The 27,162-nt window shown below is 48.8% G+C and overlaps 1 protein-coding gene across 1 annotated transcript; it reads left to right on the top strand.

Moving 5' to 3' along the window:
• The first annotated feature begins 275 nt into the window (after positions 1-275).
• LOC103697458 (hydroxyproline-rich glycoprotein family protein) lies at positions 276-27,162 on the top strand. The gene is made up of 7 exons (XM_008779314.6): positions 276-1,576; positions 1,695-1,864; positions 23,721-23,797; positions 25,780-25,845; positions 26,020-26,094; positions 26,169-26,243; positions 26,351-27,162. Exons 1-7 carry the CDS (start codon positions 1,425-1,427, stop codon positions 26,720-26,722), a joined length of 987 nt encoding a protein of 328 aa, XP_008777536.3. The 5' UTR covers positions 276-1,424; the 3' UTR covers positions 26,723-27,162.

Genomic DNA, 27,162 nt, shown 5'->3' on the forward strand with positions numbered 1-27,162 from the left:
AACGACACCCTTTTTAAGTCATTCTCAGGTCTACAAAAAGAGAGCCAACAACATTTTGGGCCACCGCCTAGCTCTAGCTGCGCGCCATTCGGCTAAGAGCCATCCCCCCTCATGATAAAGGCGGGCCATGCCTCCGCCACCTGGGCCTCTCCACCGGGACTATAAATAGCCCCGTCAGGTAACCCCCAGAGGGGAGACCTCTCTCTGTCTCTTGAGAAAAACCAAATATATACCTCCCTAACTTGATCGTCGGATGGCCCTCACCGAAAACACAGGCGAGGCTTTGTGCAGGTACTCTGGTGCGTGGGTTGCGGATCTTGCCCTCTTCCCTGATGCCTCGGCGGCTCCTTCGACTCCTCTAGCGTGGTCACCCTCGGGCCAGATTTGAACCATAACACCTATGATCCTAATCGAAGGATATTTAGGAACATTGACCTTCTTTTCTTACTACCACATGATAAATTTATGCACTTTAGTAATTTTGTTACTAAAATTGGGCATAGTCGGAGGCATGGAATGCAAAAACCAAAGTAGGGAATTAGGGCTCTCATAATATTGAGTATATGGAATCATATAGGAAGCATCTTAAAAAATAAGATGAGATATTGTATAACAAAAGGCATCCAATTATGACATTTAAACAAAAGAACAATGGATGGTGTAACTACCATTGAATTAAAATTAGATAAGATAATGGTATCTTATCGATGGGATTGAATCATTATGAGTTGGGTGCAAAAGCAGCAACCAGATTTTAGACCACACTAAAAACCAGAGGCATGATGGCATGGGTGATGGATAAAGATTTACAAAAAAAAGGAAGTAATATTAGAAACCCTATTTAAAATTATGGTACAAAGTTGACTATAAATGTTATTTTCTTACTTAGGAAACTAGTGCCAAGATTTGCAAAACCAAGAATGAATCAAGAGTGCTTTCATTTTACATGTTAGTAGAGTTAAGGTATTCTTTTGTTGATCCAGGTGGATCAGTCCCCTAATCCATCCAAACACTATAAAATTGGGAACTTCCTAACTTTTTAATTCCCATAATACCCCTATTCAGATTGCTCTGTTAAGCAGCATCCACACTCTTAACCTGGGCAGGCTCTTCCTAATCCTAGGCCTTCATGGCTATTGAAGTCTGAAGACATTCAGTTAGCATTTAGGGCGGTTGTAAGCATGGATTCAAAAGCCAAATCAGGGAACTGAGGCTCTGAAAACATTGCGAACGGCCATGCTGGGGAGGGATGGGACGTTAGATTAGTATCTTAAAAAGAAAAGTATTTGGCACGTGCGACACGTGACGACACCCCAATGGATGAATGGCCATGATTCACCCTAGCATCAGGATTTTGTTAGACATATACCCAGTGTGCGCTTGCACGAGCGCGAGGGAGAGGAAGCGGTGAGTGAAAGGAAAGAATGGATCGGGACTGGGGATCGAAGCCGGGGAGCGGCGGTGCCGCCTCCGCCCAGAACGAGGCGATCGACCGCCGGGAGCGTCTCCGGCGGCTCGCCCTAGAGACCATCGACCTTGCCAAGGACCCCTATTTCATGCGGAACCACCTCGGCAGGTACCTCCTCCTCCCAAACCCTCACCCTAATCCTAACCCTCACCATAACCCTAGAACTTTGCCCTTGCCCTAGTGGATCAGATCTCCTCATCGTTTGATGCTGTGAATCTTTTGGCAGCTATGAGTGCAAGCTCTGCCTCACGCTCCACAACAACGAGGGGAACTACCTGGCCCATACCCAGGGGAAGCGCCACCAGACCAACCTCGCCAAGAGAGCTGCCCGCGAGGCCAAGGACGCCCCCGCCCAGCCCCAGCCCCACAAGCGAAAGGTCTCCGTCCGCAAGACTGGTATGTTCCCCCTTCGTTCCACTTTTCTCTCCCCCCCGCGTCTCCCCCCCCCCCCCCCCACCCCCCCCCCCCCCCCCCCCCCCCCTCCTTCCTCTTTTACTCTTTGTTCTGCTGGAGTGGAAGAATGAGTAAAAAGCACTTAAAGATTTGCTTTTTTTGGTTGTTTCTTCACTTGTGAGGTCGAAAATAGATCGGCATGAATCTTTTTAATGCGTTCCTATTTTCTCCCAAACATAAGATAGTTTATTCCTACTGAATTTGGTCACTTATTTTTAAGCACATGAATGCTACAGTGTCTGATCTTCCGAGTTTATGTTGGTGGGTAATGAGGGTCAAATCCATGGTTTGATAATTGAATACTGCCTTAAGTGAGATTTGTATTTTGAAATATTTGATTTTTTCCTCTTTTAAAGCTTGTTTCGATTTCTCTACAGAATAGGGCTGTAGGATTTGTGGATTGGGCTAGTACAACTAGCAAGATAGCAGGCTGTAGGTTGGGATGGGCATAATATCCAAAAATAGCTTTGAAGTAGGCCGGTCCGAATCCTATAAGGGAAAAAAAAATCTTAGTAGGTCTCTTTTTTCTCCATATGGCATTCAGGTCGGCCTACTTCAAAGCTATTTCTGGATATTTTATAAATACAAGCCTAATCTAGCATGTGGCCTGTGATCTTGCTGGTTGTGCTGGCCCCATCCATGAATCCAACAGGATTTTCAGACAAATCTCGTAGAAAAATCCAAACAGACCCTTAATTGTTGAAGAAGGTTTTAATTCTGAGAGAGTTTGATAATTAGAGTTTGGTGATGTATGAACTGATTTGATAGGAGACACCATGAGAGAAAGGAAGTACTTGTGATTTGGTCAAATGCATCTCCGACGGTTGTAACACTGTAAAATACTCGAGATTGCTTAAAAAAATTGCTCTATTTTTATTCTATTGATGATTTAAGTCCTTATCATCTTATTGCCTTCTGTTCAATCAATGCTATATCATCTATAGATTGGGTAAACCATGAACTATTCTTTTAAATATTAAAAGTATGTTTACATCTTATGAGTATAAAAAGATATGCTAGTGCTAACCCTTGGTGTATGCTCATTGTTACTGACTCTTTCCATACTAGCTTTTAATGCTTCTCATTATTCAATCATGCATGTCCTTGTAATTCTAATACATCTCCTATGTATACCTTTCCTTCTTAAATCCCACCAAATTACTTTTGGTACTTAATGATAAGTTTTCTCCCAAGTTGATCAAGACAATATAGAATGTTTATTTATTCTATATGTCTTTTTATTAATTGCAAACAAGAAGATAGCCTCGCATATAGACCTTCCTGTAATGATACCAAATTGGTTATCTAAGATTGTCAAACTTTTAGTAATTTTTTGTTTTATCACCGTTTACAATAGTTTAACCACAATAGTTTGGGCACTTCCATACATCTTTCTTATGAATGGGTACTATGACACTTCTGCAATCATCTGATTTTTTTCTTTCTCTTTAAATGTTTAAATCTGTATTTTGTGAACTAGTTGGCCAAAAATCTGTATATCTGATTTTTTTTTTTTTAATGTTTGGATACATCTCCCTTGATGTATCCAAACATCAAATGATTTTCATCTAGCCTAAGCACATTTCCCAGTTGCATCCTTTTAAAAGCTATTCTTTTAGTATTGAGCAAGACAAACTTGACAAATTGCGTATTATATCTTTTGTACGATTTTCTCTGATAGAATCCTTGTTTAACAATGTCTAGTCATAACCTTTCCATCTTTGTTTGACCTAATCATCTGACTTCGAATGTCTTAACTTTTAATGCATCTAAATCGACTAGTATTTCTTGATTCATCTTTTCATTTTGGCTAATTGTATCAATTTCATTCTCACCTTCCTTTGAATTATATGTTTCAAGCTAAATTATCACATTGCTATATAGTTAGCTTTACTTACTAGTCCTTTGAATCTTTCCTGATCTTATTTTGTCTACAAAATTGATATTTTCTTTTTTTTTTGATATTGTTTGAAGAAAACAATTACCTTGATTACCTCTTGTAACTTATCATTTGATCACCAAGTTTCATTTTGTGCATGCTTTTAACATTTTTGACTTCAAGAATTTTTCTAGCATCTTTAATATAATAAGTCATCCGAACTTATAATCTTTTCGGCTCAATTTTCATATATTTAATTCCTTTATCAGTTATTTGGTAAAAATGTTACATTTTCTCATTAAATCTCACCATGTTATCGTTGAAAATTTAGCGGTTTCATTTCTTTGCTCTTGCACCTAGTATAGACATCCAAGCAAGGTTTAAAACCATGGAACTAGGCAATTCTAGTTTTTTTTGGAACAAGATATTTCCCATGCCTACACTTGACTTGTCCCTTCCCGATCCAGTCCATTTCCTGACTTGCCCTTACCTGACACTCAGTGGCACCGCCCTGACACTCAGAATGGTAGGACGACCTAGCCATGCCGCCATTATGTTAAATGTTGCACCCAAGACTATTGAGTTATTATCTACTAGGTCTCTCATGATATTAGCTTGCGCTCTTTTTGTGTTGATCCATTTCTTCATCATTGGAAAGAAATCTGCAGCATTCTGGATTTTAAAAATGAAAGAATGATATTTGCTTATCTTGTTAAACTTAACGTTAGCTTGTAATTTGCATTGATCCTTATGCACACAACTCATGAAGGTAGTTCAACATTATAAGTGAGCCAGTAAGATCCCTAGGAAGGTGCTTCGCATTTTCTTTTTGTCTCTCAGACTATTTAGTAGCATAACTACTAATATATTATGGTATCTAGGTGTTTTTGATTATTGGATTGTTAAAGCTTACTGATTTAAGCATACTAGTTGAGATGGTAAACTGGTTGCATATTGCTCTTTAATGTGGAAGTATTGAACATTTTAGTTATTAAACAAAGACTATTAAAATTTCTTTTAGTAGATACATGACATTTATTTATGAAAATAAGTAGATTGTTGCAAAATAAGAATTATAGATAAAAATATGAAATGCAATTAGATGCTGTTGCTGGTGGTCCAAACCGAGAACGATTGACACGACGGTGTGAACGGGGTTCCGCCTGAGTTGTCTTGGTTGATGCTGGTTGCGCTCCACCTTCCGCCAAGGAACCTGCAAACAAGCCTTGCACCACCACCAGGGTGGTGATGGCCCTCCGACGGTCAAGTCAGAGGAGATTGGAGGAGGAGAGATGATAATCACAAGTGGGAGAGAGTGCTCTGGGAGGTATTGCTTACCCCCCCCTTCTCCCCCCAGCCGCATATATACCTGGCTGGGAGGTCTCACAGGGGGGTTTGTCGTCGTGGGGCACGATTGAATGGCCACTGACATGGCCGTTACGGGGCGTCGTGGAGCAGCGCTGGGTACGGTCATGGCAGGGCGTAGTGGAGCTCCGCTTTGTACGGTTGATACAGGAGATCGTGGGCAGCATCGGGTACAGCCGTTGCAGGGAGTAGTGGAGCAGGAGGCCGCGGCGTGCCTCTGGAGAATAGCCTGTCGTTATCAAAAGATCTCCGACTCGGGGTCGGAATGCTGGATCATAGGGCAGCCGACCCGGGGTCGGGCTGCGAAGCCGAGGAGGTCCGACTCGGAGTCGGAGTGCTGGATCATAGGGCAGCCGACCCGGGGTCGGGCTGCGGAGCGAGGAGGTCCGACTCGGAGTCGGAGTGCTGGATCATAGGGCAGCCGACCCGGGGTCGGGCTGCGGAGCCGAGGAGGTCCGACTCGGAGTCGGAGTGCTGGATCATAGGGCAGCCGACCCGGGGTCGGGCTGCGGAGCCGAGGAGGTCCGACTCGGGGTCGGAGTGCTGGATCATAGGGCAGCTGTAGCTTTTCTGGATACGCGTGCCGATCACGTGGGGCATGGCGGCTCAATTCCCCCATAACAGTAGCCCCCCACTTCCGAGCCTGGAACCAGAAGGGGAACAGGTGAAGGGAGTGATGCTTCGAGATTGCCGCCATCCTTCGGAGAGGCGCGCGTGCTTCAAGCTTCCCGCCTTCTTTATGGCGTATGGCGGTTGCTGCTGACCTGGCAACCTGAGGATTTCGGCGGACATCCTTCCTTAATGGTGTCGATTCGCCTTTGGGGTGCGAGCGACCCTTCGGCGGCCAGGCGTCTTCTGGCGTCATCGAGGTGTCACTTGCCCTTTCGCCTATTTAATCGGGGGCCCTCCCCCGTCCGTCTTCTTCTTTACGGACATTTTCGAGTTTCTCCTTTGCGCTACCATTGTTGCCGCCGAAACGTTCGCTTGCTTTTCCTTTGACGCTCTCGGAGCCGTTCTTCCTCCTCTTCAAGTGAGTTTCCCACTCTTCTACTTTGAGCTCTTCATACTTTTTCTTTTTGTACTAGTGCACCCCAGTCGTTCCGGCCTTTCCCTCCTTCTTGACCCCGTCCTGACCGTAGATTGGCCATTAGGGATGGGCGAAGTGGGAGCAGATAGCATCAAGTCAAAACTGGTCGCCGAGGACTTAGACGGATTTGTGGCTCGGTACCACCTTCCCGAGGCCTGCAATGTCACGCTCCCAGGGCCTGAGGAGAGGATGTCTCATCCTCCTCGAGGGAAGATCGCCATCAATGAGGGCATCCTCCAGGCCGGGTTCCGCTTTCCCCCTTCAGACCTAGTCTTACAGGTGCTCCGGGGTTTAGGAATGGCACCGACGCAACTGGTGCCGAACTCGTGGCGTGCTCTGACGGTCTTCCAGGTTCTCTGTCGCTTGCATGCGATTCCCGCCACCTTGAACGTTTTCTGGGAGCTCTACGGCCTGAGCGGCCACCCCCAGGACAAAGGGTGGTGGTGCTTCGCAGCGCGGCGAGGGTGCGGCCTTGTCAAGGAGGGTCCTACCTCCATTCACCACTGGAAGGAGCGCTTCTTTTTCGTTGATGCAGACCCCTCCTGGGAAATCAGGGCAATCTGGGGGACGCCGGTGAAGTCCCCAATTGGCCTGTCGAAGTTGTCGAGGGAGGAATCCGAGGGCGTCGCCGCCTTGAAGGGGTTGGTCGCCGAGGGCCAGCTTCCCCCGGTGGGCCGCCTTATTTCTGAGGATACCTTGGTGAACGTCGGTTTGAGCTCGGTCCCCACCGACCGTGAGTCCGCCATCGTTTCTTTAGCTCTTTTCTTCTCTTTCGTTCCTTCTTCCTTTCGGTTTCTCAGTCCCTGACCATCCCGTCCTTCTTGCAGAGGTCGACGACGTCATGCGGTCGGTGAAGTCGAAGGCTGTTGGTAGGGCGTCCCTGCTGGAAGCAGTCCGGAGGAGGAAACGAGCTCTTCCGAGCGGGGCCCCACCGGCGAAGAAGTCCCGTAAGGAGATACCTCCGATGCCGACCGACGAGTCCGGGCCCACTGGTCAGGGAGATGTCGTGGGCACCGACCGGCAGCTGACGCTGTATCAGCCCTCCGGTGGTAAGGTTGCCGCTACTCCGGAGGTGCCACCTGAGCCTGCTCAAGACGGACGGGTCGGACGTGATCGGTCCCCGACCCGGCCTTCGACTCGGTCGGCTCCTGATGACTCGAGGACGGACGCGCCGAGGCCCCGGCCGAGCGGGACCCTATCAATTCCTGGGGCGACCCCCGCCCCGAGCGCGATCAGCCGGACTCTTCCCCAGGCGATGGATAAGGGTAAGGCTGTAGAACCACCATCCGGCTCCGGGGAGAAATCGGGGTCTGCCTTCACTACCGATGGCGCCCGAAATCTCATCGAAACAGTGTTGCTGGAGAAGGACCGTCGGCGGGTCCGGGAGTTGGATGTCTCTGACGTTGGGGCCGCCAGCTGCGTCTGTCTCATGTCGGTGAGTGTTCTTCTGGCCGTCTTTCACCATTTATTGGCTCTGTTGTTCTCCGCCTGACTCCCTTATTTTTCCTATTTCTTAGCTCGCCCAGTACATGATCCGTCTGGAGGAGTGCTACAAGGAACAGGCGGGGCTTTTGGCGAAGGCCGAGGACCGGCTGAAAGCAATGGAAGAGGGAGGCCGGGCTGCGGCAGGCAGGACGACCGGGGACCTCGAGGCGAGGCTCCAGGAGGCCGAAGAGCGGGCACTCGGCTTCGCCGCCCTGGAGGAGCAACTGTCAGAGGCTCGGGAGCAACTCAAAGCCGCCTCGGGCCTCGAAAGCAGGGTCAAGAAGGCGGAGGAACGGGCTGAAAAGCAGTCCCGGAAGATCGCGGACTATCGAGAGCGGTGGGAGAAGGCCCAGCGGTCTGCCGACAACGCCTGCGACCGAATCCGCTCTTTTGAAGCCAAACTAGGCGAACTGGAGTCGGCCCTGGAGAAGTCATGCACGGACGTCCAAGAGCTCCGTTCGCGCCTGAAGGAAGCCGAGGCCGCTCGGGTTGCTACCGAGGCGAAGCATAAAGAGGCTCAGGCTGATCTGCTGAGGGTCTCCTCTGAGGCCGAAGGCCGGATTGTGGCGAAGGTCTTGGAGGCCAAGGCTCAGATTATGGAGCGAGCTGAGGCGGAGCTGGCCGAGAAGAGGGCGGAAATCGGGCGTCAGGCGGTAGAGGCTTATCGCCAGTCCGCCGAGTTCGCCCATGATATGTCGGAGGCAGTGCGGACCTATCGCCAGTCTGACGAGTTTGTCCATGACGCGTCGGACGCGGGGGCCGAAGCCTTCACCTTGGGCTTCGAGGAGGGCCTGGCAAGGGTGTCGGCTAAGTATCCCAAAGTTGACCTGAGCGAGATCTCCCTCCTGGACTCCTCTCCGGCGCCATCGCCTGCTGGTTCTCCTGCTGCTTCCCTACCTCCCGCGGACGAGCCCGGCGTTCCCGACCCGGGAGTTCCTCCAAGCTGACCTCTTGTACCTTTCATTGTCTTTTTTATTTTTGTATGTCGGCGTTTTGCCCAATTGTATGGGCCTCGGCCCTGAAAATTAATGCACGTTGAATATTTCTTCATCTCGCCCTCGTCCTCTTTTTTTTTTTTTTAGCTCTTGGTTGCTTCTTGCTGACTTTTGATTCCCGAAGTTCTTCCGGCGCTAGGCCAGGCATCCGAGGGTTAAACCTCAGGAAACTCTTCCGGCGCTAAGCCAGGCATCCGAGGGTTAGGCCTCAGGAAATTCTTCCGGCGCTAAGCCAGGCATCCGAGGGTTAGGCCTCAGGAAATTCTTCCGGCGCTAAGCCAGGCATCCGAGGGTTAGGCCTCAGGAAACTCTTCCGGCGCTGAGCCAGGCATCCGAGGGTTAGGCCTCAGGAAACTCTTCCGGCGCTGAGCCAGGCATCCGAGGGTTAGGCCTCAGGAAACTCTTCCGGCGCTAGGCCAGGCATCCGAGGGTTAGGCCTCAGGAAACTCTTCCGGCGCTAAGCCAGGCATCCGAGGGTTAGGCCTCAGGAAATTCTTCCGGCGCTAAGCCAGGCATCCGAGGGTTAGGCCTCAGGAAACTCTTCCGGCGCTGAGCCAGGCATCCGAGGGTTAGGCCTCAGGCAACTCTTCCGGCGCTAGGCCAGGCATCCGAGGGTTAGTCCTCAGGAAATTCTTCCGGCGCTAAGCCAGGCATCCGAGGGTTAGGCCTCAGGAAATTCTTCCGCTCGCTGGTCGGCCAAGGCTGGCGCAAGCCGAAGCGACCGGTCGGGGCTTCCGGCTAGTCTGCTCCCGGGATGATCATCGGGTTAGCCAGGCATCTGAGGGTTGTCAAGCCTCAGGGAAATTCCGCTCGTTGGTCGGCCAAGGCTGGCGCAAGCCGAGGCGACCGGTCGGGGCTTCCGGCTAGTCTGCTCCCGGGATGATCATCGGGTTAGCCAGGCATCCGAGGGCCGAGCCTCGGGAGATTCCACTCGTTGGTCGGCCTAGGCTGGCGCAAGCCGAGGCGACCGGTCGGGGCTTCCGGCTAGTCTGCTCCCGGGATGATCATCGGGTTAGCCAGGCATCTGAGGGTTGTCAAGCCTCAGGGAAATTCCGCTCGTTGGTCGGCCAAGGCTGGCGCAAGCCGAGGCGACCGGTCGGGGCTTCCGGCTAGTCTGCTCCCGGGATGATCATCGGGTTAGCCAGGCATCTGAGGGTTGTCAAGCCTCAGGGAAATTCCGCTCGTTGGTCGGCCAAGGCTGGCGCAAGCCGAGGCGACCGGTCGGGGCTTCCGGCTAGTCTGCTCCCGGGATGATCATCGGGTTAGCCAGGCATCCGAGGGCCGAGCCTCGGGAGATTCCACTCATTGGTCGGCCTAGGCTGGCGCAAGCCGAGGCGACCGGTCGGGGCTTCCGGCTAGTCTGCTCCCGGGATGATCATCGGGTTAGCCAGGCATCTGAGGGTTGTCAAGCCTCAGGAAAATTCCGCTCGTTGGTCGGCCAAGGCTGGCGCAAGCCGAGGCGACCGGTCGGGGCTTCCGGCTAGTCTGCTCCCGGGATGATCATCGGGTTAGCCAGGCATCTGAGGGTTGTCAAGCCTCAGGGAAATTCCGCTCGTTGGTCGGCCAAGGCTGGCGCAAGCCGAGGCGACCGGTCGGGGCTTCCGGCTAGTCTGCTCCCGGGATGATCATCGGGTTAGCCAGGCATCCGAGGGCCGAGCCTCGGGACATTCCACTCGTTGGTCGGCCACTTGTCGCTCGCCGCCCATCGGGGTTTCTCTGTGCCCAGCCGCGACCGTGTTTCTCCTCTCCTCCAAGCGTTGCCTGGGGGGAACACGAGAAGGGTATTAAACGCTAATTAATGCGTTACCTGGGAAATCGGATCGCCAGTTGCTGCTGGTGAGGAGTGTTAGTTGAGCGGCCGCGATACGCGGGTTCTTCGAGGAGGATGCGGCCTGGGCGCGAGCGGAGACACGTGGACCTAGGGGTATACGTCACCCGGATCGTCCTGCACAAAGAATGCGATTTAAGGAGAATGACGCTTAGGAAATCGCGGGGAGATACGCCTCGGGAGCCGGAACGGCTCCGGATTCAGTGCGCCTGCATTTATTGGAGCCACCCGTATCGGAACTACCAGGGGGCCGCAGCTTGGCTATAAATACAGGTGCAGGTAAGATGGAATTTGCCAAGCCGGAGCTGCAGGTTGCCATGGATCGCGGACCTCCTCCTTGGCATATGACTGAGAGACTCCTGTCGAAGGAAAGGGGAGGCGCTCCCCTTACAACTTCAGCCAACTAGCCGTTTCATCTGGGATCAACAAGGAGGGTCTCCCCGGCGGAACTCCGCTCTAGGCGTTTCATCCGGGATCACATCTCCCCTCCTTGAAGTTCAGCCTCCCGGTTGAGCTCTGCGCCGGACGCTCAATCCGGGACCGCGCCTCCATATACTCTTCCCCCTCGAATCCCTTCTCTTCCCTACCACTGGGGAAGATGGGAATATCCTTTGGAGGCGGCGTTCCCCTGGGGGCAGCGGGAGCTTCTTCTGCGACGGCTCCTCTTTTTGGTGAGGTGCTGGATGGCGCCTCCGGTTAGAAGCACCCACTTCTGGTGGGACTGCAGCCGCCCTGGGTTGAGGGTTTGGGTCCCCACCTCTTCTTTACTTTCTTTACTCCCTAATTCCCCTCTGGGAATTCCTTGTAATCACACGAGCACGCCACTATAACCAGAAATTATTGAAATGAAAAGTATTGCACCTTTTTAAATTGTCTTTCTGGCCTTGTTGTTCTACTGGTAATACATCCGCAGGTTAGCGGAATTCCAGCCCCTTGGAATTTCTCGGCCATCTAGGGCTTCCAACTGGTAGGAGCCAGGTCGGTTTACCCAACGAACTTTATACGGGCCTTCCCAATTTGGCGCTAGCTTCCCACCTTCCGTAGGTTGAGATGCCTTAGCTCGCCTCAGCACCAGATCTCCAATTCTGAAAAGCTTCGGTCGGACTTTGGAGTTGTAATATCGGGCCACCCTCTGCTGATACATTGCCATCCGTACCTGAGCCATTTCCCTTGCCTCTTCCAAGAGATCCAAGTTCCCTCGGAGTTGCTCTGAATTGGCCTCGGGTCGGTGCGCGGCCACCCGAGGCGAGGAGAGTCCGAGCTCCACGGGGGCAACGGCTTCCGTGCCATAGGTTAGGCTGAAAGGCGTCTCTCCAGTAGGAGTCCGTTGTGTGGTCCGATACGCCCAAAGGACATTCTCGAGTTCCTCGACCCAAGCTTGCCCCGTCCGGCCGATCCGCGCTTTGATACCTTGGAGGATTGTCCGATTTGTGACCTCGGCCTCGCCGTTGGTTTGGGGATGCGACACGGATGTGAACCGATGCTCGATCCCGAATTCCTCGCAGAAGTCCCGGAAGTGCTTGTTATCAAACTGTCGACCGTTATCCGAGATGAGGACCCGAGGTACTCCAAATCGGACAATGATGTTCTTCTTCACGAACTTCCGGACTTGTGCCTCCGTGATGGTGGCCAGTGGCTCTGCCTCCACCCACTTGGTGAAGTAGTCGATGGCGACAATCAAAAATTTCCGCTGGGCCGAAGCGACGGGGAATGGTCCGAGGATATCCATTCCCCACTGTGCGAAGGGCCAGGGCGCGGTGATTGGCGCCAAGGGGACAGAGGGGACTCTCTGGACGTTGGCGTGGCGCTGGCAGGCGTCGCATTTCCGCACGTGGTCCTTCGAGTCCTCCAACAAGGTCGGCCAATAGTAGCCTTGCCTCATGATCTTATGCGCCAAGGACCTAGCCCCCAAGTGCGATCCGCAGATGCCTTCGTGGACTTCGCCGAGGGCGTAGGCCGCTTCCGCGGGGCGGAGGCACCTTAAGAGGGGGGCGGTAAACGAGGTCCGATACAGCCTCCCTTCATAAAGTACGTAGTGGGCGGACTTCTTTACAAGCCGCCGGGCCTGATCTTCGTCTTCAGGGAGGATTCCTTCGGCGAGGTAGGCGACGAGCGGGTCCATCCAAGACGGCTCCGGATCAATTGCCATCACCGCTCCAGCCCCGTCAATGCTCGGGGCATCCAGGGTCTCCAGGTAGATTGCCCTCGACAAGTTGTGCGCGTCTGCGTCCACTAGGCGGGACAACCTGTCGGCCCTGGCATTTTCGCTCCTCGGGACCTGCTGAATGTCAACACTGCCGAGGTCGGGAATGAGTGTTTGCACCTTCCGGACGTAGCTCTGCATGGTCGGGCTCCGCGCCTCGAACTCCCCTCGAACCTGCCCGACCACCAGCTGGGAGTCGGTGAAGACTTTCAGACGCCGGATGCCGAGCTCCTTGGCGAGTTTGAGTCCCGCGACTAGGGCCTCGTACTCCGCCTCATTGTTGGTCACTGGAAATCCGAACCTCAAGGCATACTCGGCTATCACTCCATCGGGATTGGTGAGGACCAGCCCAGCCCCTCCACCTTCAGGGTTCGACGACCCGTCAATGTGGAGCGTCCAGATCGGGAGATCGAGGCTGGGTGTCTCCGGCGGCTTAGGTTCCGCCTCCTGCACAGTGCACTCAGCGAGAAAGTCCGCGAGCACCTGGGTCTTGATGGCTGGTCGGGGCTGGTAGCGGATGTCGAACTCACCAAGTTCTACTGCCCACTTCACCAGCCGTCCCGCATTCTCTGGATTGCTGAGAATCTGCCGCAGTGGTTGATCGGTCAAAAGGGTGACAGAATGAGCCTGGAAATAGGGGCGAAGCCTCCTGGTCGCAGTCAGCAGCGCGAAGGCGATCTTCTCAGCCTTCGTGTACCGCGTCTCGGCATCCCGGAGGACTCGGCTGATGTAGTATACAGGCTTCTGAAGTCTTGCCTCTTCCCGAACCAGTACTGCGCTGACTGCGGTTGGGGAGACCGCCAGGTAAAGGTAGAGCATCTCCCCCTCTTGCGGCTTGGACAGCAGGGGAGGAGACGCCATGTACTCCTTGAGCTGGTCGAACGCCGCATGACATTCGGCCGTCCAGAGGAAGTCTTTTGGGCGCTTCAACACCTTGAAGAATGGTTGGCAGCGTTCGGCCGACTTTGCCACAAATCGTCCGAGCGCGGCGACCCTTCCAGCGAGCTCCTGAACCTCCTTCACTTTGGTCGGAGGGGACATATCTTGGATGGCTTTGATCTTGTCCGGGTTGGCCTCGATCCCGCGCTGGTTGACAATGAAACCGAGGAACCTCCCGGCCGAAGCACCAAAAGCGCACTTCGCTGGGTTTAGCTTCATGCGAAACTTTCGCAAGGTGGTGAAAGTCTCCTCCAGATCTGCAATGTGCTGGTCTGCATGGCGGCTTTTTACCAGCATATCGTCCACGTACACCTCCATATTCCGGCCGATCTGCTCCTTGAAGATTTTATTGACGAGGCGCTGGTAAGTGGCGCCAGCGTTCTTCAGACCGAAGGGCATTACCTTGTAACAGTACAGCCCCCGGTCTGTTATGAAGGCAGTTTTCTCCTCGTCCTGTGGAGCCATCATTATTTGGTTGTAGCCGGAGAAGGCGTCCATAAAAGACAGTAGCTGATATCCGGAAGTCGCGTCGACCAGTTGGTCTATCCGTGGAAGCGGAAAGCTATCCTTGGGGCACGCCTTGTTCAGGTCGGTGTAGTCGACGCACATCCTCCACTTCCCGCTCGCCTTCCGGACAAGTACGACGTTTGCCAGCCACTCGGGGTAGCTCACCTCTCTTATGAAACCTGCCTCCAAGAGTTTGTCTACCTCCTGGTCGACCACCCGGATCCGATCCGGGGCACAGTGTCTCTTCTTTTGCTTTACTGGTCGGTGGGTCGGGTCGACGTTGAGGGCGTGAGAAACGACCTCCGGGTCGATCCCAGGTACATCGGCCGCCGACCAGGCAAACACATCTGCATTGGCTCGGAGGAATTCCACTAACCGGAGCCGAGCTTCCAAGTCGAGGTTGGCACCGACCCGGACCGTGCGGTCCGGGCGGCCTTCTTCGAGGGGAACTTCGATTACGCCCTCGGCCGGCTCCCCGTGCCGCAAGGCCACTTCGTCTCTAGCGTCAAGTGACTCGACGCTTAGGGCCTCCATGGGCTTCTTCCCTTTGAGAGTTGCTAGGAAACACTGCCGTGCGGTCGGCTGGTCACCTCGGACCTCTCCAATCCCGGCCGCTGTGGGGAACCGCATGAGCAAATGGTAGGTAGAAACCACCGCGCGAAGGGCGTTCAGTCCGGGTCGTCCGAGGATAGCGTTGTAGGCCGAGGGGACACGGACGACCAAGAACCCGAGCCGCACCGTGGCTTCTGCGGGTGCAATGCCCGCAGTCACAGGCAGCTCGATGACACCTTCGGCCGAGATAGCGTCTCCAGTGAATCCTATGAGGGGGGTGGATGTTTTGTGCAACAATTGTCGGGAAAAGTCCATCTTTTGGAAGGCCTCGTAATACAAAATATCAGCTGAGCTTCCACTATCCACAAGAACACGCCTTACATCATAGTCCGCCATAGTGAGAGAGATCACCATGGCGTCATCGTGGGGAGTCTGAACCCCCTTTACATCTTCATCACAAAAAGTGATTACATTTCCGACCCGCTGCCTCTTCGCGACGGCCACTCCTGATACTTCCGCCGAGCCCCCTGCGTTCCTCACGGGCCGAGAGCAGCCCCCAGTGATGGTGTGGATCACTCCCGCAACGGGTCGATTCTGCTCCCGAGGCTCCTGAGGGGCCGGGTCGGCTGGACGCGGGTCTGCGGGGGGACGTCGGTCGTTTACATATCGACCGAGACGCCCTCGGCGAATGAGAGCCTCGATCTCGTCCCGAAGCTGGAAGCAGTCTTCGGTATCGTGGCCGTGGTCTCGGTGGTACTCACAGTACGCCCGAGAAGGCTTCCTCCTAGGGATCTTCTTCATCTGCCTCGGGACCGGGAGGTCCTCCCGCCCCTTGACCTCCATGAGGATCTGGGCCCGGGGGGCCAGGAGTGGGGTGTACCGGTTGAAGCGTCGGTGCGGAGAACGAGGGCGTGTGGCGCCGTGGTTCCTTGCTGGTGACGGGCTTCTGCGCCGGCGTTGAGGCGTCGGGCTCCTCCTCTGGGGTGCCTCTTTTCGCCTTTTCTTCCCGGGCTTTAGAGGAGTCTCGGCGGCCTCCTTGTTCCGGTGGGAGGCTGCCTCCTCGGCGTCTGCATACTGGTTTGCCCGAGACAACAGCTCCGGGAAGCTCCGCGGCAGGCGTTTGTCCTGGGAGAAGGTGAGTCTGCCCTTCCGGAAGCCTCGCTTCAGGGCTGAGAGAGCCACCTCCTGGCTCAAATTCCGGACCTCCAGTGTTGCCTTGTTGAAGCGGGTGAGATAATCCCGCAGGCTCTCTCCCTCGTTCTGCCGGACATCGAAGAGGGAGTCGGAGACCAGTCTTCGCCGGCTACTGACGGCGAAATGGCTGATGAAGAGACGGGTGAACTGGTGGAAGGACTGGATGGAATTAGCCTCCAGGCCGGCGAACCACGCCCTTGCCGGGCCGCGGAGGGTCGCCGGGAAGGCCTTGCAGAGGAGAGGATCCGATGCTCCATGGAGGAGCATAAGAGTCCTGAAACTCTCCACGTGGTCCCGTGGGTCCGCCGCCCCGTCGTAGGGTTCGATCGCCGGCATTTTGAACCCCGGCGGGTTTAGGGTTCGCAGGATCCTTGAGGCAAGCGCCGGCTGGGAGGAGATTTCCAAGTCGGCGAAGGGATCTTTGGAGTGGCCCTTCAGGACCTGGAGCTGTCTGTGGAGATCGTCCACCCGCCGGTCCAGGGAGCGCGACCGGTGGGTGGGAGACAAGGAGCGGCGCGAGGGGGACCGACTGGAGTGTGGGCCCCTCGAGGACTGGGGTGTCTGAGAACGCGCCCGGGTCCGCCTCTCGTACCCCGCGCAGCTCCGATGAGAAGGTCCTGGCAGAATGGACCGCACTCGAGAATCCTCCCCGCGCCGGCGCTCCTCTCCATGGGAGAGGAAGGAGCGCGGGTTGTGAGGAAGAGGCGAGTGCTCGGGGAGCAGCGGCTCCTGAGCCCGCTGCGGCACCCGAGAGATCACACCCTGCAGGTTCTGCACTGCCTCCGCGAGGGTGCGAACCTGCTGGGCTAGCTGGTCGAACTGAGCAGGTTCGACCGTCTGAATGGGAGGAGAAGCGGTGGAATGCTGCTGAGAGTGTGTTGGGGACGCGGCAGCCTCCCGGCCAGAGGCGCGAGAGGCTCCGCGACCGGAAGCATTGGAAGCTCCGCGACCACCTCGCCGTGCCATTACGATCGTTCTGAGATTCGGTCCCTTCCTCTAGCGCCAACTGTTGCTGGTGGTCCAAACCGAGAACGATTGACACGACGGTGTGAACGGGGTTCCGCCTGAGTTGTCTTGGTTGATGCTGGTTGCGCTCCACCTTCCGCCAAGGAACCTGCAAACAAGCCTTGCACCACCACCAGGGTGGTGATGGCCCTCCGACGGTCAAGTCAGAGGAGATTGGAGGAGGAGAGATGATAATCACAAGTGGGAGAGAGTGCTCTGGGAGGTATTGCTTACCCCCCCTTCTCCCCCCAGCCGCATATATACCTGGCTGGGAGGTCTCTCAGGGGGGTTTGTCGTCGTGGGGCACGATTGAATGGCCACTGACATGGCCGTTACGGGGCGTCGTGGAGCAGCGCTGGGTACGGTCATGGCAGGGCGTAGTGGAGCTCCGCTTTGTACGGTTGATACAGGAGATCGTGGGCAGCATCGGGTACAGCCGTTGCAGGGAGTAGTGGAGCAGGAGGCCGCGGCGTGCCTCTGGAGAATAGCCTGTCGTTATCAAAAGATCTCCGACTCGGGGTCGGAATGCTGGATCATAGGGCAGCCGACCCGGGGTCGGGCTGCGGAGCCGAGGAGGTCCGACTCGGAGTCGGAGTGCTGGATCATAGGGCAGCCGACCCGGGGTCGGGCTGCGGAGCCGAGGAGGTCCGACTCGGAGTCGGAGTGCTGGATCATAGGGCAGCCGACCCGGGGTCGGGCTGCGGAGCCGAGGAGGTCCGACTCGGGGTCGGAGTGCTGGATCATAGGGCAGCTGTAGCTTTCCTGGATACGCGTGCCGATCACGTGGGGCATGGCGGCTCAATTCCCCCATAACAGATGCTATTATTAAATTAGTTAGAAGGTGTAACATGATCATTGACTAAAGGAGTCAAAAGGTTGAAAGGACTTTTCCAGAGATTTTATATACATACATAAGTACATACATACATACATATATATAATTAGGAATAGGAATACAAAAATTATTATTGCTTATTATTGCAATATGGAATGAGAATAAAATGTTGCTCAATTATAAATATAAACATGGGAAAAAATAAAAAGAAAAAGAAAACAAACGAGACATAGAGCGGTAGGGCTATTAATGAACCCATGATCTCAAGGCTTGTAGGGCTGGTGCATGCAAAAAAATCTCGGCTCGGATTGAATTTGTGCTTGGCGTGGGCTGACCTTGTATTGGCCCTGTAGTCATTTGCATCAGGAACAATTTTGATTATATGTCATCTATCTAAAAATCTATCTTCAATAGTTATATAAATTTTCTAAACCTAATCCTTGTCCCATCCATCTCTTCTCCTTTTCTCTCCATTTCTCCTTCACTCCCCTCATTGACATTGGATATTACCGTAGCCATTGTTTTCCACAACCCTGAGCATGGTTTCTTCCTTGCACCAAATCTAGTCATCATATTGACTATTGTTGTTGTCCTGTTGCCAGATCGGACAATTCACTAATTGTACCCAGCACTCCTTTTATCTCTAAGCTTATGCTCGCACTTGTCTGTTTTGGGCAGACTTGTGCCTTGCCCAAGCTTGTTTTGCCTTCCAGCAATTTTGGCCAAGCTCAAGTTTGACCAGCGTTGAGGTTGGCTCATAAGCTACACAAAGGAAGGTTATGTATGGCCTAGGCAGGCAAATGGTGGTATAAGAGAGTTTTTGTTGATAGGACATATGTGAAGGCTAGAATTAGGTGCATATAGTGCAAAGAGCCACTCTCACTTTGTGTGCAGCATATCCAAGGTTATGTGGTAACATGAAATGTAGAACCCTTAGATAAAGTGAAAACACTATCAAAGCATTATGTCTAGATAAGAGATGCTGATTAATATGTTTTAATCATGCCAATTTTTTTAAGAAATACTGAACGTTAGGGTGATTAAGTTGCTATACCATCTACGAACTTTTTGTGCTAAACTTTCTTGTGGACTTCTGTAATCTAAGTCGACTAAAACAGCCACTTAACATTTAAATATGTATTGCTTAAATAGTAAATCATTTTGCCTAGCCTATTAGGTTGCTGTTTTTCATAAAATGTTCAATCTCATCAATTTTTTTGCCAATGGTGCCATGGAAAGAAAGTTGAAGTTTGTCATTTGTTTTCATTGGAATTGTGTGCTCCATTTTTAAGTCTTAATGGTGTAATATTAGCAGTGATGAATTTGTCATAGTTCTTGAGTCATAGAGACCACAACTAGAGCATGATGTAAGACTAGTAAATACGGATATAATATTGAATCAATTATATCTGTTGGCTTGTCGGGTAGCTCTATGGTTGGCCAAGAAGGTGGTACCGTTTCAAACTGTCTGATTCGAAGCGTATTGGGCCATACTAGAGGCGGACCAAGATGGTTTGGCCCCTCAGTTTGAGAAACCGGTGAGAGAGGGGGAGGGGGAGAAGGAAAGAGAGGAAAAGAGGGAGGGAGAGGGAGGGAGGGAGGCAACGATTGCCAACTTCACTTTTAAAAAAGAAAATCAAAGAAAAAAGGGGCAAGAGCCCTTATTACGCAATGGCTTGAGGAGAGAGAGCTCAAAAGCCTTCTTTCCCTCTGTCGGCCTCTCTCTCCTCCTCTGTCAGCCTCTCTCCCTCTCCCGCCATACTTTCTTCCCTTTCCTACCCACCCCCTCCCGTTCTTTCTTCCTCTCTTTCCTTCTCCCTCTCCTCTTCCCTCTTTGGCTCCTCTTTGTCAGTACTCCACGAGTCGGCACAGCACAATACCATAATGTACCATCGGGCAATTGATACAGATTTCGGTACCGGTTCCGCCGACCTAAATGATTGGTGTAAAGTTTCTCATTTTTGTGTTGAGTTGGTTTTGGTACTCCGCATTTCAGAAGTTCTGTAGTTCTTTCACCATCAGTGGGGCAATATGGTTATAGCTGCTTGCAGTGACAGTGCTATGATTAATAGATACAAGAGGAAGCAACAAGAATGGACTTGAATGTTTGTGAAATAAGTGCAAGAAGAACTGTCCTCAAGGAGTTGGTTAGAATTGGTTACGAATAGTGAATGATTTGAAAAGGCTTGCCTAAGGATTTGCACTTGAGTTGAATTATATATGAGGGTGACATGATATCTTGAGGCAAGCTTGTTGGCATGGTTATGCTTGTATTCATTTCTTGCATAAACAATCATCTAACAGCTTATAAATCTTTTAGCTATTTTTTCAATATCCACTAGGTTGTGTGAACAAGGCTTGAATCGTTAAATTCAACTTCTAGATTTTTAAAATGCATATTGGCTTCTTTTAAATGAAGAGTAGTGGGTTGAGGTTAATTTATCAAGTCTTTTATTAAAAGAATACATTCATGCCATACAAAGAATGTTGAAGTATGTGATTGTTTTACTTTATGTCATGCACTCTGATTTTAGTGCTTGAACTTTGGATGTTCAGCAATAATAATGGATGAGAATTTTGAGGTGGAAGTATGCTAAGCTAGCTGACAAGGATGAAACTATTCCCTTGTTCTAATTGGTTAGTTCATTGTTAGGCCTTCTAGTGTGTAATGATTGGTTTTTTTCTGTTGCTAATTGAGGTTTTAAAGAAGAAATGGATACATTAGAAGAATCCTTCAAGTTAATTTGCCATTAATGGGCAAAGCAGTGAAGAATCAATTGTAATTTTCCATTGTTCTAATTGGTTAGTTCTTTGTTAGGCCTTCTAGTGTGTAATGATTGGCTTTCTTCTGTTGCTAATTGAGGTTTTAAAGAAGAAATGGATACATTAGGAGAATCCTTGAAGTGAATTTGCTGTTAATGGTCAAAGTAGTGAAGAATCAATTGTAATTTGGCTATGGGCAATGAAGACTCGAGGAAGAAATAGTAAGGAGGGCAGATTAGAGCAGAAAGAGGTAAAGAGCTAAGGAGGTTAGTATTAAGTTGTGTGTGTGATTTCATAAACTGCTGTGTGATCGGTACCGTATCATTCTAGCACAAAACATGCATCTATACAAGTCTTGGGATGTCGAAACAGCTGTGCCGCTGGTATTTACTGGCTATGTCAGTGTGTATCACTCAGTATCAGTGGTTTCTCAATTTTTTAGAATCTGTCAGTTTCAATGCTTGCTGTCGGTACCACTATGGTACAAATACTATACTGTTCTTATGGAAAAATGTACGCTGTTTGATAGCAGTATTTGAGCCCTTGGTTGTGAGAATATTCTATGAAACAAGTACTTGTTCCTTGATTGTATTTATAGGCTCATTGTTTCTGAAGTCAGCTTTGCATAGATGGTACAGTGTTGATTAGGTCATGCTTATGATCTTTTTGTTAGTTTATGATCATAAGCTAAAAAATGACCATCTGATGAAATCAAGTAAATTTTCCATTGTTCTTAGATTCAACGTCTTATATTTCTCAACAACTAAAAGATTTAAGACCCTTTCCTCGCTTTTGATTTGTCAATACCAAAACAAACAAAGGAAAATTATGAAAGCCATTTCCTTCATCTGTTCCATTATAGACTTTATCCACCTCATTAGGCTCAAATTTATGACACTTATTCAGGCGTTGGAGAAATCAAATTGCTCAATGACCTCCTCCACCCCACAAAAAAAAAAGAAAAAAAAAAGAAGAAGAGAAAACATTTATGGCATTTCCTTCATGCTTAGGTTTTCTTGTTTTTCTGTACATGATGGAATATAACTCAACTGTTCTAGCTTTGTATCAGGAAAATAATATGCTGATATGCTTTCATGAGAATTGGTTTTGCACAGGATACACCATTCCCTTTCAAAGTTTCCAGCTGCATGAAGTTCATGTTGCCCATCTGTACTTACCAATCGTGTGATGCAACTTGATGATTTAAATCCATCTGTGGGAATATCTAGCAATCCATCAGTTTGTTTTTCTTCTTTTTCTTTAAGTAGGACTCAGATAGACTCTTCATGATGCGTGTAGCAATTTCGTTCTTATTGTATTAATCAGATATGGATTTCAAGTCATTTTTCTGAGAAGTTGTGCTCCAGATTTTATTTTATGCTAATAGTTTTCATTCCTAATATAGTTTCTTTATGTGTTTAAAATATAATCCATAGCCTAATTCTCTACATTGATTTATAGTTTTATATCCATCTACAAACTTCGAGTCCTGTGAAACTATCCAATGAGTAAAATTTCTGCAAAATCAGTTTAATATGATCTGTCTTTCATATAAGATGCCTTTTGGCAAATATTTTAATTCATTGTACTACTTTAATTGTGTTGATCTTTCACTTCTACACAAGGTTAGCTGGTTTGCAATCTCCCTCCAAAAGAAATAAAGTGGGTGGGGGGTAATCTAATTGTGTTCAAGGTGGTTCATAATATTTATGAAGAGCATTCATTATTATATATCTAGGAGTGTACACTGGTCATTGATTCTTATGTTAATCTAGATTAGTTGCATGTATGCTAAGGTATTTAACTTTTTTTTTTAATCTTGTTTCACTATTATGTCTAAAAATGATATGTTTTGTACAGCAAATAAAAAGTTGTAAAATGATCAGTGCACCTTTAATTATTTCTTTTGTTGAACACAATGATCTAAAGGGTGTTTGGTCGTTGCACTATTGCATCAAATGTATCTGAAAGCATTTGACACACAAGTTAGATAGCTGGAAATGCCCTTTAAGGCAAATGGTGCCAGGGTCGTATGCTTCTACTGCACCTTGTGCGTATTGTAATCCAAGTGGACAAATTCAATGCATATTTCTACACCTTCATGTTATGACCTGGTGTGGCCAAATTTAAGTCAATACACCCCCTTGATGGTTTACACATTATGCATTACATATTCATGAATCATATTGTTATCTGATAACAAAATAAATCAATTAGTTTTATCTGTGTTATTTGTCTCTTACTATATATAAAGAGAATGCATGAATGATTGATTGTCAGACTTTAAGTGCCTGCTCATGTGTGATCGCACATCATGTGCAAGGAAAGACCATCAACATTAAAATGGGAAAATACAATTGGACTCTTAAAAGAAACAGGCTTTTATTTTCGAACTCAGAAATCACAAGAAAGGTGCCCTTTTTTAAGAGTTGCAATAAATAAACTATCTTTAATCAGTTGGGACAGAAAGCAAGTAATTGGACTCTCAATGCATAACATACACACTCTCTCTCTCAGAAGAAATCTCAAATGGACACTCTCCTTTAATCATCAAACGGCTTTCTCTTTCTCTCTTAACAAATTTGAACTCCCAAAAATTTTAAAAGAAAATCTAATTAGATAGTCTGGTCATAGTTATTCATTTTGATAGTAAAGAGATGATCTGATTATATCCATTCATTTTCAATCACATGCAGCGCACTTGTCAAGGTCTAGTCTGTGAATAAAATGTATTCAGGCACTTGAAATTGCATCCACATGCAGTGGATCGAGTGGATTCTTGACTTTGATTGGTTGTTATACATTTGTCACTTGGGCATAGCTATGTCACAATGCATTTGTAATATCAAGCAAGCTTGTCGATTCTGGTGGGATGGCAGGGCATCCCAGCTGCCCAAGAATCAGGATGGAGCACCTTCCCCAGTGTCGGCATGGGATGATTCGGAAAATGGACTGGGATGGGATGGGACATCTACTGTCCCGAGTGTTGGTACGCGGGCATCTTGTTCCAAAGAAAACCTAGGATGCTCCCATCCCACTGTAACTGAAACCTTGATATCAAGCTTATTCATTGCATGTGCACGTGCTTCTCTTTTTGTATGTGTGTATGTGTGGATTTCCTTGCTTCTTGTTGGTGCTTAATCTGTCTTTCTATGGATGCAGTTAAGATTGGCAGACCTGGATATAGGGTAACGAAGCAATTTGATTCTGAGACTAAGCAGCGTTCTCTTCTGTTCCAGGTTTGCATATATTATTTTTGCAGTCTTATTTAGTGGAATTATTTGCTAAGTATTTGGTTTCTAGTCCTTTTGGTAAGTATTACTTTGTCTTGAATATGTTTAGTTTGCAATATTTTGTGACAATGTGATTGATTTCAATCTCTCACATTAACTGCATGTTTTTTCTCATCTCAGATTAAATATACAAGTGCTAGTACCAATGTGCATACTGACTAGCATGGGACATGCCTTATGAGCTTAGTACCAGCAGTACGGAGCCATATGAGCCTGTGCTGAACTGGCATGGGTTAATACCCTATGTATCTACCCTATGGTACACATGCTTGCTCAGTGCTAACACAAGCGTGGCAAGACACAGCACAGCATTGTTGGCACAAACGTTAGTTTAATCCTTGATGTACATGTTTAGTAATATTCCTCATAGGAAAAGAGTCATGTTGCTGGGACGATTTATTGTACAGTGTGTCAATGTCATGACATGTACTCTGGAAATATAAGTTTCTTGCCTTTATGAAGTTATTAAGGCTAAAACATTTTCATTTTTCTTATATATTCCTGTTGTCATATGGGTGAGCTTTGGTGCAATGGTAAGGTTGCTTCACTATGACCTAGAGATCATAAGTTCAAAACACTGAAGTAGCCTCTCTGCACGTGCGGTAAGGCTGTATAGACCTGATGCTTCCCAAACACAGGCAGGAGCCTCACGCACTAGGCTGCCCTTTATATATTTTTGTTGTCTGCAAATCTTCATATGAAAATATTGGTGGATTTAAAGAGTAAAGAGCAAAACCTTAAGTTTATAGACTTTGAGCCCTATCTCCGAAGAGTGCAATCTCATTGCATGTTTGGTTTTGAGGGCTTGTGCATCTTTTACAGATGTGTGTATGGCTTTTCTTCTCCTCTTTTACTTGTTTCAACTCTTCATCTTCCTTTTTGCTGCTTCAGCTACTTCCTCCACTTCTTTTATATCAGTTCCACAAGAAGTTTGTGCAAGATTAATGCCTCCAAGGAACATTTAAGCTACATGAGTTAGTAGCCGGTTAAGTTTTTAGTTCTCTCTGGAAGGGGCTTTGGATTTGAAGAGTTTTAGTCAGCAACTCTGATTATTGAGTTTTTTGTATCAAGTATGGATTGCATCACATATTAGACTATTAGATCTTTTACTTTATCATTGCAAAGTTGTGTTAAGATACCCATGGTTTTTCCCTATTTTGCTGGATTCTAATATTATTAGACAGTAACCTTTTGTATGGAAAGCTTTAAAATCATGTAATGACTTCTTACGAAGTCATACTCTGTTACTAAACTGTTGATTACAAGAAGGTTGACAGTCCAAAATTTTGGGCCAAGTACATATCATGTTAATGCGATCCATTTCTTTCTTGGATGCCTCGGTTGGTGCATTTTGCACTGGATGGGAAATATAAAAAACCTATATGTTCATATTAATAGAAGATATTATCTTATTCAGGAGAAGAGCACGGGAACAAACATGAGGATAATTAGATATTGCACTCTTGTTGGACCTCAGACTGGTTCTTCACCGCATAGTATGTCTCCATTCCTGAGTCCACCTTGATTGAGGTTTCTTTCTCTGGAAACAGTTTAGGCGATCTATAATCGCCTCATTTTGTATCATAGGGATGTGAGTACTCTTCCTGAGCAAGGAATGCTCTTAACCTAGGGGTTTTTCTCTAATCATAGTGCCACACAGTATTTAATTTTTTTATTCTTCAATTATTTTTTTATAGATTATGTTTCTCAAGGATTGACTTCTGATATATCATATTTATTATGAGTGGCAAGCCATTAATTTTTAGATATAGCGATGAATATGCTGTTCTTACACTAGATAAAAGTGCTGATGCATGTAATATCGTGTCAGTAGGCAAGTTACTTAGAAAAAAGAATTGTCTTTATTGTTTTAGCTTTCATTACTATACATCAGTGGACATACTTAAATCAGTTGAATGCCGTTTCAGATTGAATATCCGGAAATTGAAGATAGTGCTAAGCCAAGGCACCGATTCATGTCATCCTTTGAGCAGGTAAATTCTAGCTGTATTATGGTAGCTCTATTTGGTTAATTTGATTCAATTGAACAAAGATGTGATGTGCTGAGCTGGCTTACCTTCTATATATGCAGCTGCATCAATTTTCTTAACCTATTCAATTTTCTTTGGAGAAACATGATTTAAGTTCATTGTTTTTGTTTGTGGCAGAGGGTCCAAGCCTGTGACAAGAGATACCAGTATCTTCTATTTGCAGCTGAACCATATGAAATCATTGCCTTCAAGGTTTTTTCCTATAACGTACACCACCAGAAATAATTGTTGTCTCTGTATTATTATCTTACTTTATTCCTTTCTAGGTTCCTAGCACTGAGATTGATAAATCCACACCAAAGTTCTTTTCACATTGGGATCCAGATCTAAAAATGTTCACGGTTTGTTGGCCCTGAATCTTCTTACTGTCTGATTTTTATTTCCTTACTGCAATTACTTACATTTAACCGAGTATCTGAAATTACATGTCTCTTGGTGTCATCTACAGCTGCAGCTGTATTTCAAGGTCAAGCCACCAGAAGGTAATAAACCTCAGGCAGCACCTCCACCGGTGGCCAATGGCACTTCAGCTCCTGGTGTTCCTCCGAGACCATTACCCCCACCACCTCAAGCACCACCGCCGCCACCACCGCCACCACAAGTACCTCCGCCTATGACAGGCACACAGCCCCCGCCTCCACCACCGGTGGCTAACGGTCCTTCGCGACCAATACCACCTCCACCTGCAGGAAGCGGCGCAATGGCTAACTTCACCCTGGGCATCCATGCTGCTCCTCGGCCTCCTCCACATGGCTTTCCTGGGCAGCAGATTCAAGGCCTAGGTGTCCGCCCACCCCCACCGCCCCCGATGGGTCACTAGATTCTGAGGCGACTCTCTTCCAGTTATCAAGGGGCAATCAAGTATTGTGCATTCAGCTTCCACTTGACATAGCTTACCTGTTTGTCTGTTGCAATTGTTGGTTGCCAGCTTGAAGTGATTGTGCCTCCTCTTACCTCTAGCATATTTCTTCCCAAAACTACATATGCAGCTGTAGAAGACAATCATAAGATAGGATGCAAATCACATGTATGATCAGGTGAATTATGCTGAACAGCGTTGAAACTCGATGGACTGCACTAAGTCCTTTTACAGGTGTTTTCAAGGATGAACTGCACTAAATGCGATTTGACCTTTCAGGGATTAACTTCTGTAATTCCTTTTGCGACCTCCAACAGCTTCAAGTTGGAAAAAGCTTGGCAATGATGAACCCTTGTAGATCAACTGCACTAATGCAATTTGACCTTGCAATCTATTTTGCA

Source organism: Phoenix dactylifera, chromosome 14, assembly GCF_051530095.1.
Source record: "Phoenix dactylifera cultivar Ajwa chromosome 14, Ajwa_hap1_PhDact_Kaust_v1.1, whole genome shotgun sequence".
Taxonomy (NCBI): domain Eukaryota; kingdom Viridiplantae; phylum Streptophyta; class Magnoliopsida; order Arecales; family Arecaceae; genus Phoenix; species Phoenix dactylifera.